Source organism: Tupaia chinensis, unplaced genomic scaffold, assembly GCF_000334495.1.
Source record: "Tupaia chinensis unplaced genomic scaffold, TupChi_1.0 Scaffold000706_1, whole genome shotgun sequence".
NCBI classification, from domain to species: Eukaryota; Metazoa; Chordata; class Mammalia; order Scandentia; family Tupaiidae; genus Tupaia; species Tupaia belangeri.
The window spans coordinates 5,231,924-5,244,157 of record NW_006160229.1 but is presented as its reverse complement, the minus strand read 5'-3'; the positions used below and the strand labels follow the sequence as shown (position 1 = coordinate 5,244,157).

At 42.1% G+C, this 12,234-nt stretch overlaps 1 protein-coding gene across 1 annotated transcript in view; it reads right to left on the bottom strand.

The window, feature by feature from the left end:
- ARHGEF6 (Rac/Cdc42 guanine nucleotide exchange factor 6) overlaps nucleotides 1-12,234 on the bottom strand; it is a 146,898-nt gene that overhangs the window by 29,509 nt on the left and 105,155 nt on the right. The window contains 1 exon segment of the mRNA XM_006172377.3: nucleotides 1,917-2,055. Within this exon segment, the coding sequence (XP_006172439.3) occupies nucleotides 1,917-2,055 (139 nt within the window).

The window sequence follows — 12,234 nt, the reverse complement described above, 5'->3', positions numbered from 1 at the left end:
ATTTTTATCTTTATTTATTTATTTTTAATTTGACCAGAGAGGGACAGAGTGAGAGAGAAAGAGAAAGTGAGAAAGCAAGCTGCCAGGTCTGGGACTAGAACCATGGTCGGCCATGTGAGAGTCCAGCACCCTTAACCACCATGCCACCTGCTGGCCCCTATAATATGCTCTTTTTTAAGCAAGGCTTTTATACATTTTGTAATTCCATGTACTTGCAACCCTGAAAGTGGACAGGTCCAAAACAGACTCTGAGGAATTCGCATCTCAATAACTTTACGTGAAAAGGTAGAGATTCTCGAAGAGCTATGTGCCAGAAATTGGAGTATATGGAGCATATAAGTAGACCTAACCTTTGAGACATATAAAGATGTAGATATAGATAGATAAATAGATATCTTCTCCAACAATGTAGTAGGTATGGTGAGATGTGTGTGTGTGTGTGTGTGTGTGTGTGAGAGAGAGAGAGAGAGAGAGAGAGAGTATACATATTCACCATTAGAATGTATGTATTCTACCATTAGCAAGCAGCCATGTGAAATGACCAAAAATCTGGATGAAGGTTCTCGCCCAGCGGCGGGCTAGTACTAAAGGTATGTGCTATGTGATAGCGGGAAATGGAAGGAAGTCAAAGACGTGACCAACAGCAAGTAGAAGCAGGGCTGGAAACCAGCTCCATTAGAAGGAAAGCCAAGATAGAGGATCCAGGCAGTAGGAGCATGTGAGCGTTTTTCCTCCCCAAGTTCAGTGCACATTTCTACTTCAGCACTGAAAAGTAACAGAAACGGAGGCTACTAGTTTCTGGATTTTTGTGATAAGCAAGGAGGGGCAAACCTCAAACGGCTCAGCAAACTGGTTTTACTTTGGGAAAGGCATCCAGAGGTCAACACCTTCTCGAGCTCTAACGGAAATTCATTCCAGCAAGCTTTATTCACCATCTCCCCACAGCCTCCAGCTTGAAGGCCAGTCAGATACCCTGAGAATGTGGTTTCACTCGGAGTACATGGTTTCAATCCTACAAATGCTGACAAGCACGGCAGTGTGCAGCCTTTTTCTTTAAAGATAATCAACCCCTTTAAAACCTCAAAACCTCTCCGCAGACACAGGAAGAGCAACTAGGGTAAACAGAGCTTCCCCCCCGCAGGCTCTCCTCTGTCACCCACATCTCAATCATCCCCCATGCACAAGCAAGAAGCTATCGCTGCTGCCTGGTTTTTAGTAACAAGAGAATTTTGGCTCTTGATGGAAATATATTCAATTACCAGACCTTGCTGCAAATTTTAATATTTAGAAAAGATTATAGCTGTGCTACAACTATCGCAAGTCACTCGAAGTTTACAAATAAAAGTGTGAGGGGACGTTGATGAAGATATACTGATGCCTTGAGAGATGTACTAATAATGGATCCATGTACTAATCTGTAAGGAATTTCAGAAACTTCCACTTTAATTCAAAGTCAGAATGATCTCAGTGTCCTAGAGCTAAATGTGCCTGTCTACAGTGAACATGTTCTTTGTATTATCTGATGATGTTTTGCTTTATCTCCTGCACTAGAGTTGCTTAATATACCAGAACAATGGAAGATGTCTAATTCTGCTTTCGATTGAACTGTCATCTATGGATGAGAGGACAGAAGAAAACTCAAGTCAACAAGTAAGCGTAGACTTGAAGGAAGCAACAGGACCGAGGCTTGGAAGAGAAGAGGGGAAAGGAGAACAATCAGAAATATTTGGTAGGAAAGAATGGGGATCTTACATTGCCGCATAAAAAGGAGAGTGAGAAGCCTGAGAAGAGGAAACGTGACATAATGAAAAATTTGGAACCAAGACATTTTCAGATTTCCTCATGGAAGCTGAGCTGGAGGCTGAGCCAAGGACCATACTGGGTACATAAGCTTGAAAAGTCTCCTCTCCCTTTACCTCCATATGCCGCTCCAACTCTTGCAAGAGAGTGACATACTTTTCCAGTCGCATGAATGGCTTGCTGAGGCTCGTTGTTAAAATGAGGATACCTGGACTGGATGCACCTTGATTTTCCATAAATTTTTCCAGATCGTCACTAGCAAAAGAACGAATATAGTTTTGTTACTGCTGAATAGCCCATGTAAAGAATTATTGATCTACCACTGCTTTGCCATACTGCACACAATGTATAACCAAACTAAAACTTGTTTCACTAGTCCAAATGCTGTGCAAGTCACTTCAGTCAATTTGGTCTGCCTTTCTTCAACACCTCCTCTGCACAGGGGCTCCAACGGTGAGCCAGGCATTTGTGACTTCTGATTGAACGTCTACCAAATGACAGGCTCTGTTGTCTGAGGAGAATGCAGCAGTGAACAAAACAAAAAGCCACACCCTTAAGGATCCTGCCACCCATCAACACCAGGGACAGGTTCTATCAGACAGCCTCAATCGAAGATTTAAAACATATTTTTTTTCTTAGCCACTTCCAATAGTCTAACTACTGGCTGGTCAGATGCCAAGGGCAGCAACTCACCAAGTGCTCCCTATCACCCACTTGGTAATGTTCTAGAATCAAGTCCTACATTCAGATAGCAGCATGTTTGTGTGACTAACCACAATGGCACTTAGCCCAGGAGCTGAAAGTAGTGCAGCAGGCTGCCCAAACACTTCATAAGGCAGCAAAACTGGGTTTAAAAAAAAAGTACTGTTTTATGAACTATGTACTGCAGATGTCTAATTGGAAGCTGGTGCTTTCTCTGCTCTTTCTCCCCACTGCAGATTATCTCCTTCTCACCAGGAGCAGTGTTGGGTTCTGGAGTTGCAAGCTCACTTTAACATACACTTAAGCAAAATACAATGAGAGAAGGAGATCTACTGCCTGACTGGCAGCATCTTTTGAAACTTTTGCTTGATCACTTGACCCCTGGACCTACCTGGATGCCATGAACCTCTGGTCATTAACAATTGTTCTTGGACCTGTTTGTCCATTCTTACTGCCACTACCTAGGGCAGACCATCTCTTTGCACCTAACTCACTTCAAGAGACAACTGGTCTCCTGGTTAAGGCCTTTTTTGCCTCCAAACTATCCTGTAGATCACCTTTTTAGTCCCATTGCTTTCCTCCTCAAGAAGCTCTGCGTACCCACAAGATCAGGTCTTTACTTTTTAGACTCCTCCCTACCAGCCTTCTCACCACTGCCCAACAAGAAGCCCATAGTGCAGAGTGACCTACGCATGCTCCTTATTTTATGCTGTGATTCTAACCATGATGTGTTGCGGTAAGTTGTGTAGTTGTGTAGTGTGCTACCAGTAATAAAGTACTAAGGCAGCTGGGAATGCAGTGCATTGCGGGTTCCCCCTGTTCATCATAGATAATCTCCCTCCTCGAGCTTTTGTGAAATGGACGGAGTTTCAGCTAATGCACCACCAGTCCTGAGTCATGCAGTATCATATGTATGCCAGAGGAATAAATGGGCTGGAAATGGCCTGAAGCTAAGCTAGATCACATTGGAGCATCATCTGGTAATGGCTTCTGTCCATTTTTTCAGCTTTTTTTTTTTTTTTTTTTTTTTTTTTTGAGAGAGAGATTTTTGCTATACGGCATGTACATTTGCCAGAGCCAGAGACAGAAAGTGAGAAATCACTCCCCAAGGCAGAAGGCCACAGAGCAATCCCTTCTCCTCCATTCTCCTCTTGGGATTTTGGACACATGTACACATGCACTTGGTGTGAGTTTCAAGCTCACATAGTGGTTGGCCATGTGAGAGTCCAGAAATGTAACCATTATGCCATCTGCTGGTCCCATGTTCTTAGCTTTTGTAGTCATGCTCGAAAAGCAGTGGAGGGGAGGGAAGTGCCCTGGACTTGTATTAATAAAACAGATTTGGAGGGCTGGCTCCATTACCTGGTGGTTAAGGGAGCTGGATCCCACATGGCCAAATATGTGGTTTGAATCCTGGCCCCAGTGGCTTGAAAAATATCCTGGGCGCATTTGTGTGCATGCCTAAAATCCCAACAGGGTGGAAAAATGGAGGAGAAGGGATTATGGCATGATCACACCCCACTGTGGTGTGTGAACATACACACCATCTGACAAGACAGAAAAAAAAAAAAAAGATTTTGTGACCCTGGGTAAGTTGCCTGAGCCTCAACTGACTCATCTGCAAAAGAGAGATAAAGCTATTACTACCTCACAAAAGTGTGAAGATTAAATACTGGGATTCTGAAGGCTACTTTTTCAAGCTAAGATATATATTGTTTTTAATTGCCAGAGGGCACGTGTGATCAAGGGTTGGGGTGGGGAGGTGGGCAGAGGGAAGAAAGCACCCTCCAATGGGTTGTGGTCCCACTTCAATCCTTTCTCTTCCATTTCTCCATAATGTTGGGATTTGGAGCACTCACACACATGAGCCCTGCATGTTTTTCAAACTGATGGGGCCAAGATTTGAACTGTGGTCAGCCATGTAGGGTCAAGTTCCCTATACACAGTGATTAACCACTGCACTATGTGGCTGGCCCCACGCTAAGATCTTTATGTGCACTGCTCTTGCTTAACACTCACAACATTTGGGGACCAGTAGGTGGTGTGGTGGTTAAGGCACTGAACTCCTACATGGCCAACTATCATTTGAGCCCCAGACCTGGTGGCTTGCTTTCTTGCTTTCTTTCTCTCTCTCTCTCTGGTGGGTACACATGCCCTACAGCAAATTAACAATAAAAATAATAATAAATAAAATTGAATTGACAGTTCTCTAGAAAAAGAAAGAAGAAAAACATTCACAACACTTCAACATAGTTGTTTCTCCATCTTACAAAGAGTCCTGGGGCTCAAGAAGGGTGAATAATGGCTAAGGTCAGGTTCCTATTAAATCTAAAGCCAAACCCTCAGGGTCCTTCCATGATACCACATTGCCTCTCAACAGAAGAGTACTTTGAGGCCAGCTGGTGGCATGGAGGTTGTTGAGGCAGCTGGATCTGACATGGCTGACTATGTGGTTCAAGTCCCAGACCTGGACAGCTTGAAAAACACACTAGGTGCATGTGCATGCATGCCCAAAATCCCAAGAGAATAAAGAAGGGATTGTAGGGTGGCCATCCCTCCTGGGGGTTATTTTTCACTTTCTCTCTGATGAACACACAATGCCCTAAAGCAAATAGAGTACTTTATGAACTTTAAAGAATCCACTAAATGCATTTTTATTATTACTATTACTATTCCAAGATAAATACCTTATTAAAATCCCATCTTTAAAAAGGCCTCGTACCTGTGGTTTTCAACTTAATGAAAATTCACTTGATGTTTAATTTCCAACCAAGAGCAGAAAGTGCATAAAGATATTTAAAAATACATCACATACAAAAATGTAATTAAGAAAATAACTTGGATTTGAAGAGTACATTTGAGTAGAAATGTAATTTGGAGAAAATTGGTTTCCTAATTTCTTTTCAATTTGGTAAACAAGTCTTCTTTTTTGTTTCCATGACTAAATGACTGCCCAGCATCTCAACGTTCCATTCTAATTGATGCAAGAGTCACAGCAATTAAAAGTGAATGCTGAAGTGTGCTTTGTTTTCACTTTCCATGCGGCATTCTAACTTCTAGGCTTGCTAAATATTACAAAACTTTTTAAATTTTTCAGTATGACATTAGATCACTATCTTACATTAAAACACTGGTTATTAAGAAGAAAAAATGTTACCAGTTCTCTAAAGGAACAAAACTGTTTTATAAAGCCACTGCTTATTATGACAAATAGATGCTAAGAGAGACATTTGACATAGCCATACAAATTTAATAACAAGCTAATATTATTATACACAAATATAATCCACAAATGCAATATAAAACTGCTATAGCAAAGAAAAATCTGTCTTAAACATGCAGTTCTAAAATTGTTGTTTAAAAAAATTAAACAACAAAGTTTATCCATCCCATTTAAAATGGCAATGGATTGAGATTGCTTTTCGGATGTCAGCAGGTTGTGTGGTGGTTTAAGGCACAGAACTCCAACATGGTTGACTGCAGTTCAAGCCCTGGACCCGGCAGCTTAAAAATCATGCTCCGTGTGTGTGGGTGTGTGCACCGTGCACATCCAAAATCCTGGAAAAAAGAAGCACTGAGGTGTGGCCATTCCCCCTGAGGGGTGATTTCTCACTTTCCCTCTCTGGTGAGCACATGTGCCCTATGGTAAAAAAGAAAAACAAAACAAAACAAAAAACAAAACAAAACAAAAAAACAAGAGATTTGCTTTTCAAGCTAAAACGTTCTGTATATGTGATGTGCTATAGCAGAAGCAGTGTATGAACAATGTCTGAAATTCATGGTTTATCTCACAGAATGCATGACAGAGGGCTCTGGTAGGCTCTGGGCTTAAAGCTGAAGAAAACTATTGTACATTATAATAATCCAACGGAACTTACCCATCTCACATCTCATAGGATAGTGTTCCTGGGGAATCTTCCTACAGATTTCTACTTGGAATGAGCATGACTACCTTTCGGAGGGTGGAGATCCCTCCTCCCTGCCGCACTGCACCCACTACCAGCTTTTCACCTTTCTTGGGAATTGTTGAGGCCTGGAAATGGAAGGTGAGGAAAGAGGAGCCAGGAGGCCAGGCCTCTAATCAGTGGAAAATCCCACAGATGCCGCTCACACTGGATTGAGTGGATCCTTCTTTTCCCTCTTTTAAGTGATCCAGTCCTAGAGAAGTGGCTGTTTCTTTTTTAGGTCCCACCATTTTTTGTTGATCAGTTTCTCTTGCTCCCTTCCCTGGTTCCTCAAAGTTGGAAACAATACAGAACCTGGGTTCCAAACTTTTCCTCTGCTCCTTGTGCTGGAAGCAAGTACATGAACCTTTGGGGTTTTCACCACGTCTTCACTGCTGGCAACAGTGGTAAGACAGACAATGAATCAAGACAACAAGAGGAAAAGCACACAGGTGGTTGTGGTCGTTGCCACAACAGAGCTGGAAGCGCAGTACGGAGCTGTCTCAGTGCCAACTCTCTCCTCCTCTCCCTGCTTGCTCTTTTAACCTCCCTTGTGAAAAGGACAGATGCTCCACTGAGGCTCGGGAAAGAAATGGGTGTTTTTGTAAGGGAGAGGTTACTCCCAGGAAGCAGCAAGAGCTACTGCAGCAAGCCAGCAGGGGCGAGAGAGGGGAAATCCCACAGCACTTCACCCAGGAGACAACCAAAGACTGCTGCAGTCATTCAAATATATGTAAATATGGGGACATACTAACTTTGGAGTCTAATTACATATCCAAATTCAGACATTACATTAATGTCTTTTTCTTTCTTTTTTTACAAAAAAAATATGATGACAGCGAGTGCCTGTTTGCGTGCGTGAGAGAGAAAGACAGGCAGAAGCGCCATCGACAGGATCTCATCAGGACGCCCTCTCCCTTCCCCAGCCATCCAGCTTGTTAGGATCTTAGACTCGTGCTCACGAGCACCCAGCATATTTTCAGGCTGACCTGGGGAACCGAACATTCAGCCACACAGTTTCCAGCACCACAGTTTAGTTTGCTACCTATTACTCCACCAGGCTGGGCCAATTAATGCATATTTAGCAAAGCGACTGCATGCAATCATACAACTTTTAAATGGCAATTTATTATTATTATTATGTCAAACTGACAATAGCAATTGCACATGCAAGGATCTTCAAAAAGTTCGTGGAAAATGCACATTATGAAAAGATTATGCATGGATTAAAATTGGGGGCACCAAAATAAACTCATTTTAATTCTATTTGTTCCCACACTCTTTTCTTTCAAAATTTTCTCAGAAAAGGCATGTGACTGCCAGAGAGTGATGTGTGTGGAGGAGAGGGAGAAAGCACCTCCTCCCCGGTGGGGCATGGTCACACTGCAATCCCTTCTCCTGCATGTCTCCATCCTGTCAGGACTGTGGGTACTCACATGCCCCAAGCTGCCAAGACTGGGATTTGAATCACAGTCAGCTATATGGGTCCTGGATCACCTTAACCACTAGACCACAGGGCGGGCCCTTTATCAACTTTTTGAAGTCCCTTCATGCCTATGGGGTAGAATATAATATTTTAATACATGTATCCAATGTGTAATGATCAAATCACAGTAATTATATCTATCGCCTCTAACAGTTATCATTGCTTTGTGTTGGAAACCTTCAGAATCCTCTCTAGTATCTAGCTTTTGTGATATGCACAGTAAACTGCTACATAGAGTTGCCTAGTAACAGCCCTCTACAACTTTAAAGCTGAATGCCTTAGCCTGGCCAATTGTCCTGAGCATTTCTGGTATGATATTGCCACCTACAGGCAGAAGGAAAAAGTTCACCCGAGCATTACAGTTTCAAGAGGGAAAGAACAGATACCCATAAATGTCCCTCTTACAGCGAAGTTCATCTAAAACAGGATTTTAATCCATATTTTCTGTGAATTTCGTTCAACCATGCTTATCCTATATGTCACTATAAGTTACCACAAGAGGCATGTAACATGGCAAAGATTTTTTAAAAAGCTGTAGGCCAGCAGGTGATGTGATGGCTGAAGCACTGGACTCCCACGAGGTCGATGGCAGTCCAAGTCCTGGACCTGGCAGCTTTCTTTCCTGCTTTCTCTCTCTCTCTCCTCGCTCTCATTAATCAAAAAATAATAAAGTAAATAAATAACATTAAATAAATCATTCTTTTTTTTAAAAAAAGCAAAGTAAGGGCCAGCAGATGGCATGGTGGCTGAGGCAGCTGAATGCTACGTGAGTGACTGTGCTGTTCGAGTCTCAAACACAGTGGCTTGAAAAGCACACCAGGCACATGTGCGTGAGTGCCCAAAATTCCAAGAGGAGAATGGAGGAGAAGGCACTGTGGCGTGGCCATCCCCCTTGAAGAGTGTTTTCTCACTTTCTCTCTCCTCTGTCTACAGCAAACACAAGTGTTCTATAGGAAACTAAAATAAAATTAAATTAGTAAAAATGCAAAGTAAAATCAAACCACATCTGAGGAAAAGCCCAAGAATTTTAATTTTCAACACTTACATGTAAATAAACCAGCAAAACAAAATTTCTATTCTATGATGCTATGATTTGAATATGGGTTGTCTCCCAAAGACTCATGTGCTGGGAACTTGGTCTCCAATGTAATGGTGTTGCAAAGTGGTGGGACCTTTAGGTAGGGATCCCTAAGACCAGTTGGTAGCCTAACGGTTAAGGGAGCCAGATTCCGCATGGCCAACCAAGGTTAGAATTCTGGCCTGGGTGGCTTGAAAACACAGGACAGGTCCATGCCCCAAATCCTGACAGGAAGGAGAAGTTGAGGAGAAGGGATTGAAGCATGACCACACACTATTAGAGGGTACTTTCCTGTCTGTCTCTGTCTCTTTTTCTGGTGAGTAGATAGACTCTCTGGCAATTAGCAAAAAGAGAAGGTGGGGCCTAGTGGGTGATGTTTGTATCATAGGGACACTGCCTTCATTAACAGATTAATGCCTCCTGGGAGTCAATCCTACAGGAATAGGCTAGTTCCCATAAGAGCAGGTTGTTAAAAAACAAACAAACAAAAAAAGATGGCTACTGCAGATCCCTTGATGTTGCTGACTGACCTTTCCACTTCTCTCTACCATGTTGTGATGTAGTAGAGGCTGGCTAGATGCCAGCCCCATGCCTTTGGACTTACCAGCTACCGGAATCATGAGACAAGTCAATTATATTTTATTTTTTTGTTTATAAATCACCCAGATTTGGGTATTCTGTTTCAGCGATACTATCATACTAAAATATATGGCCACTCTAGTGAGTGCTCTATTGTTTAAAGAGAAATTACAAAATTCTCAAAAAAACAGAACTAACGCAACGCAAGCAAACAGGGTATTATAATTCCCCCAAAGTTGAGAATGTCTAAATCAACTGCATAACAAACTTTAAATCAGAATGTTTGAAGGAATCTCTACTACTATTTATAAAATTAAATTTCTAAATGTAGGTAAATGCAGTCAGTAATATTCAGCACATATAGTTACAACAGAAACTTTTCTAAATACCACTTAAAGTCTGTTATTTGAGGCAAACCATTTCTTTCTGGCATTTACCCAGATTTGCTGTTCTCATATGAGAAAGAAAAGAGCACGTGCTCATATAAATAGTAAAGTGACATGAGATAGATCTTCTTTGATTGATATTAAGGAATTTTCCCTCATACGCACAGGATATTTATGTATCCATGAAAGGAAAAATACCTGTGAACCATTTTTTTCTTTATTGTAGATATTTAGTCAAGTCTAAGAATGTTCCTAGAAATTATCGAATCAAATTTAGGACTGTGGTTCCTTCTGGTGAAAGAGGTAGGAACAGAAAATATCGTAGAGTATACACAGGACTTGAATTGCTTCTATAATTTGTTTCTTAAGCTGAATAGTTGGGCTGGTCCCATGGGCTAGTAGTTAAGAGATCTGGATCTCAAATGGTTGACTATGGGGTTCAAATCCCAGCCTCAGCAGCTAGACAAATACACAGTGCACATGTGTGTATGCCCCAAATACTAACAGGAGGGAGAAATGGAGAAGAAGGAATTGTAGCATGACCATGTCCCATTCGGGGCTGCTTTCTCCCTGTTCCACTCTGCTTCACTCTCTCGCTCTCACTCTCTCTGACAATTATTTTCTTTTAAAGCTGGAAGATGGATACATGGGTTTATATTATCTCTGTTCTTTATGTGCTTGAAATACTTCACACCTTTTTTTCTAAAAAGCAACTAGTAGGGCCAGCAGTTAGCATAATGGCTAAGTCACTGGACTCCCACGTAGTCGACCGCAGTTCAAGTCCCGGACCCGGTGGCTTAAAACTCACGCTGGGCATGTGTGTGTGTGTGCCAGGATCCCGAGAGGAGAATGGAGGAGAAGGGTTTATGGCGTGGCCATCCCCCTTTGGGGGTGATTTCTTGCTTTCTGTCTCTCTGTCTGTCTGGCGAGCAAACATCCCCCATGGCAAAAACCCCTCAAAAAAAAAAAAAAAAAGCAACTAGTAGCTGGTAGGTAGAAAATGAATAAACTAGGCAAGGGGGGTGGTGACAACTACCTTGTGCTATATGCTGGGTACTCCATATTCAGTTGTTCATTTAATCCTCATGTCAACCCTGCAGAGTAGGTAGTTTTATATTCATTTTACAAGTGAGGAAGGCTTAGAAGGCTAACCGTGGATAACACCGTTTCTAAGTGGTGGAATTACAAACTGAGGCCGTATAAAAATGGTAAAAAGTTAAGGCACAGATTAAGTAGGGGCACATAAAGACTTAAGGGGAATGATGTGGAGTTTCACCTTTGATATAGTGGCATAAGATGGTGACATGAGATGGTGGCATGAGATGGACCCACTGCCCATTTAAACAAGCATGGCTGGTCAAAGCTATAAAAACAACCATTAAAGTCTCCAGAAGTTGTCCTAATGACATGTGATAAAAGAAGATATATATATTCAAGAAAATCTACAAAAATTCAGTAAGAGCATAGGAAGTTTGTGGCAGGAACCAGCAGGTGGTATGATGGTTGAGGAGCTGAACATTCCCACATGGCCGACCATGGTTCAAGTCCCAGACCTAGTGGCTTGCTTTCTCACTTTCCCTCTTTCTTGCTCTGTGTGTGTGTGTGTGTCTGTGTGTGTGTCTCCCTAGCCAAATTAAAATAAATGAATGAATAAATAAAATTAAATAAATAATTATTAAAATAATTAAAATGTTGTTTGTGGCATTCACGTCCCAACCTATTCTCTCTGTCTCTCCTTCCCAACTTAGCTTCACAGATACTCCACTCCAGTCGAAAGTAGCCTCTCTCTACTTTTAGCTCCCAAACAATATGCTATCTCACCAGTAAGGACAGGCCACCAGCACATCTTATTCCCTTCAACTTGGAGCATAAGAGGCTAAGTACTAGTAAGCATGGCTGAGAAGTCATAAGATCCCCTCACCCAACTCCCCCTACAACACACACCCCACAGACACACACACACACACACACACACACTCACACACACACACAGTGGAGGCTCAATGTACTGGCAGGCTGAAAATACTAGCACCCAATCACCATCATCCCAGTTCACTCAGGGCAGAGGTTTCACTCTGAAGAAGCAAGCTGACAAGACCAGAGGCTATCACTCTGCCCAGAGTAGTGACTCAGAGATTTCACAGAGGGGGAAAAGCAGTCCGTAGAAACAGAGATCTATAAAGTTCTCCCCAAAGGAATATTTTGTTTAAAAAGGAGTGTGGGAGAAATTCAAGCCTAAGGGCTCTTGAGAACCCCAAA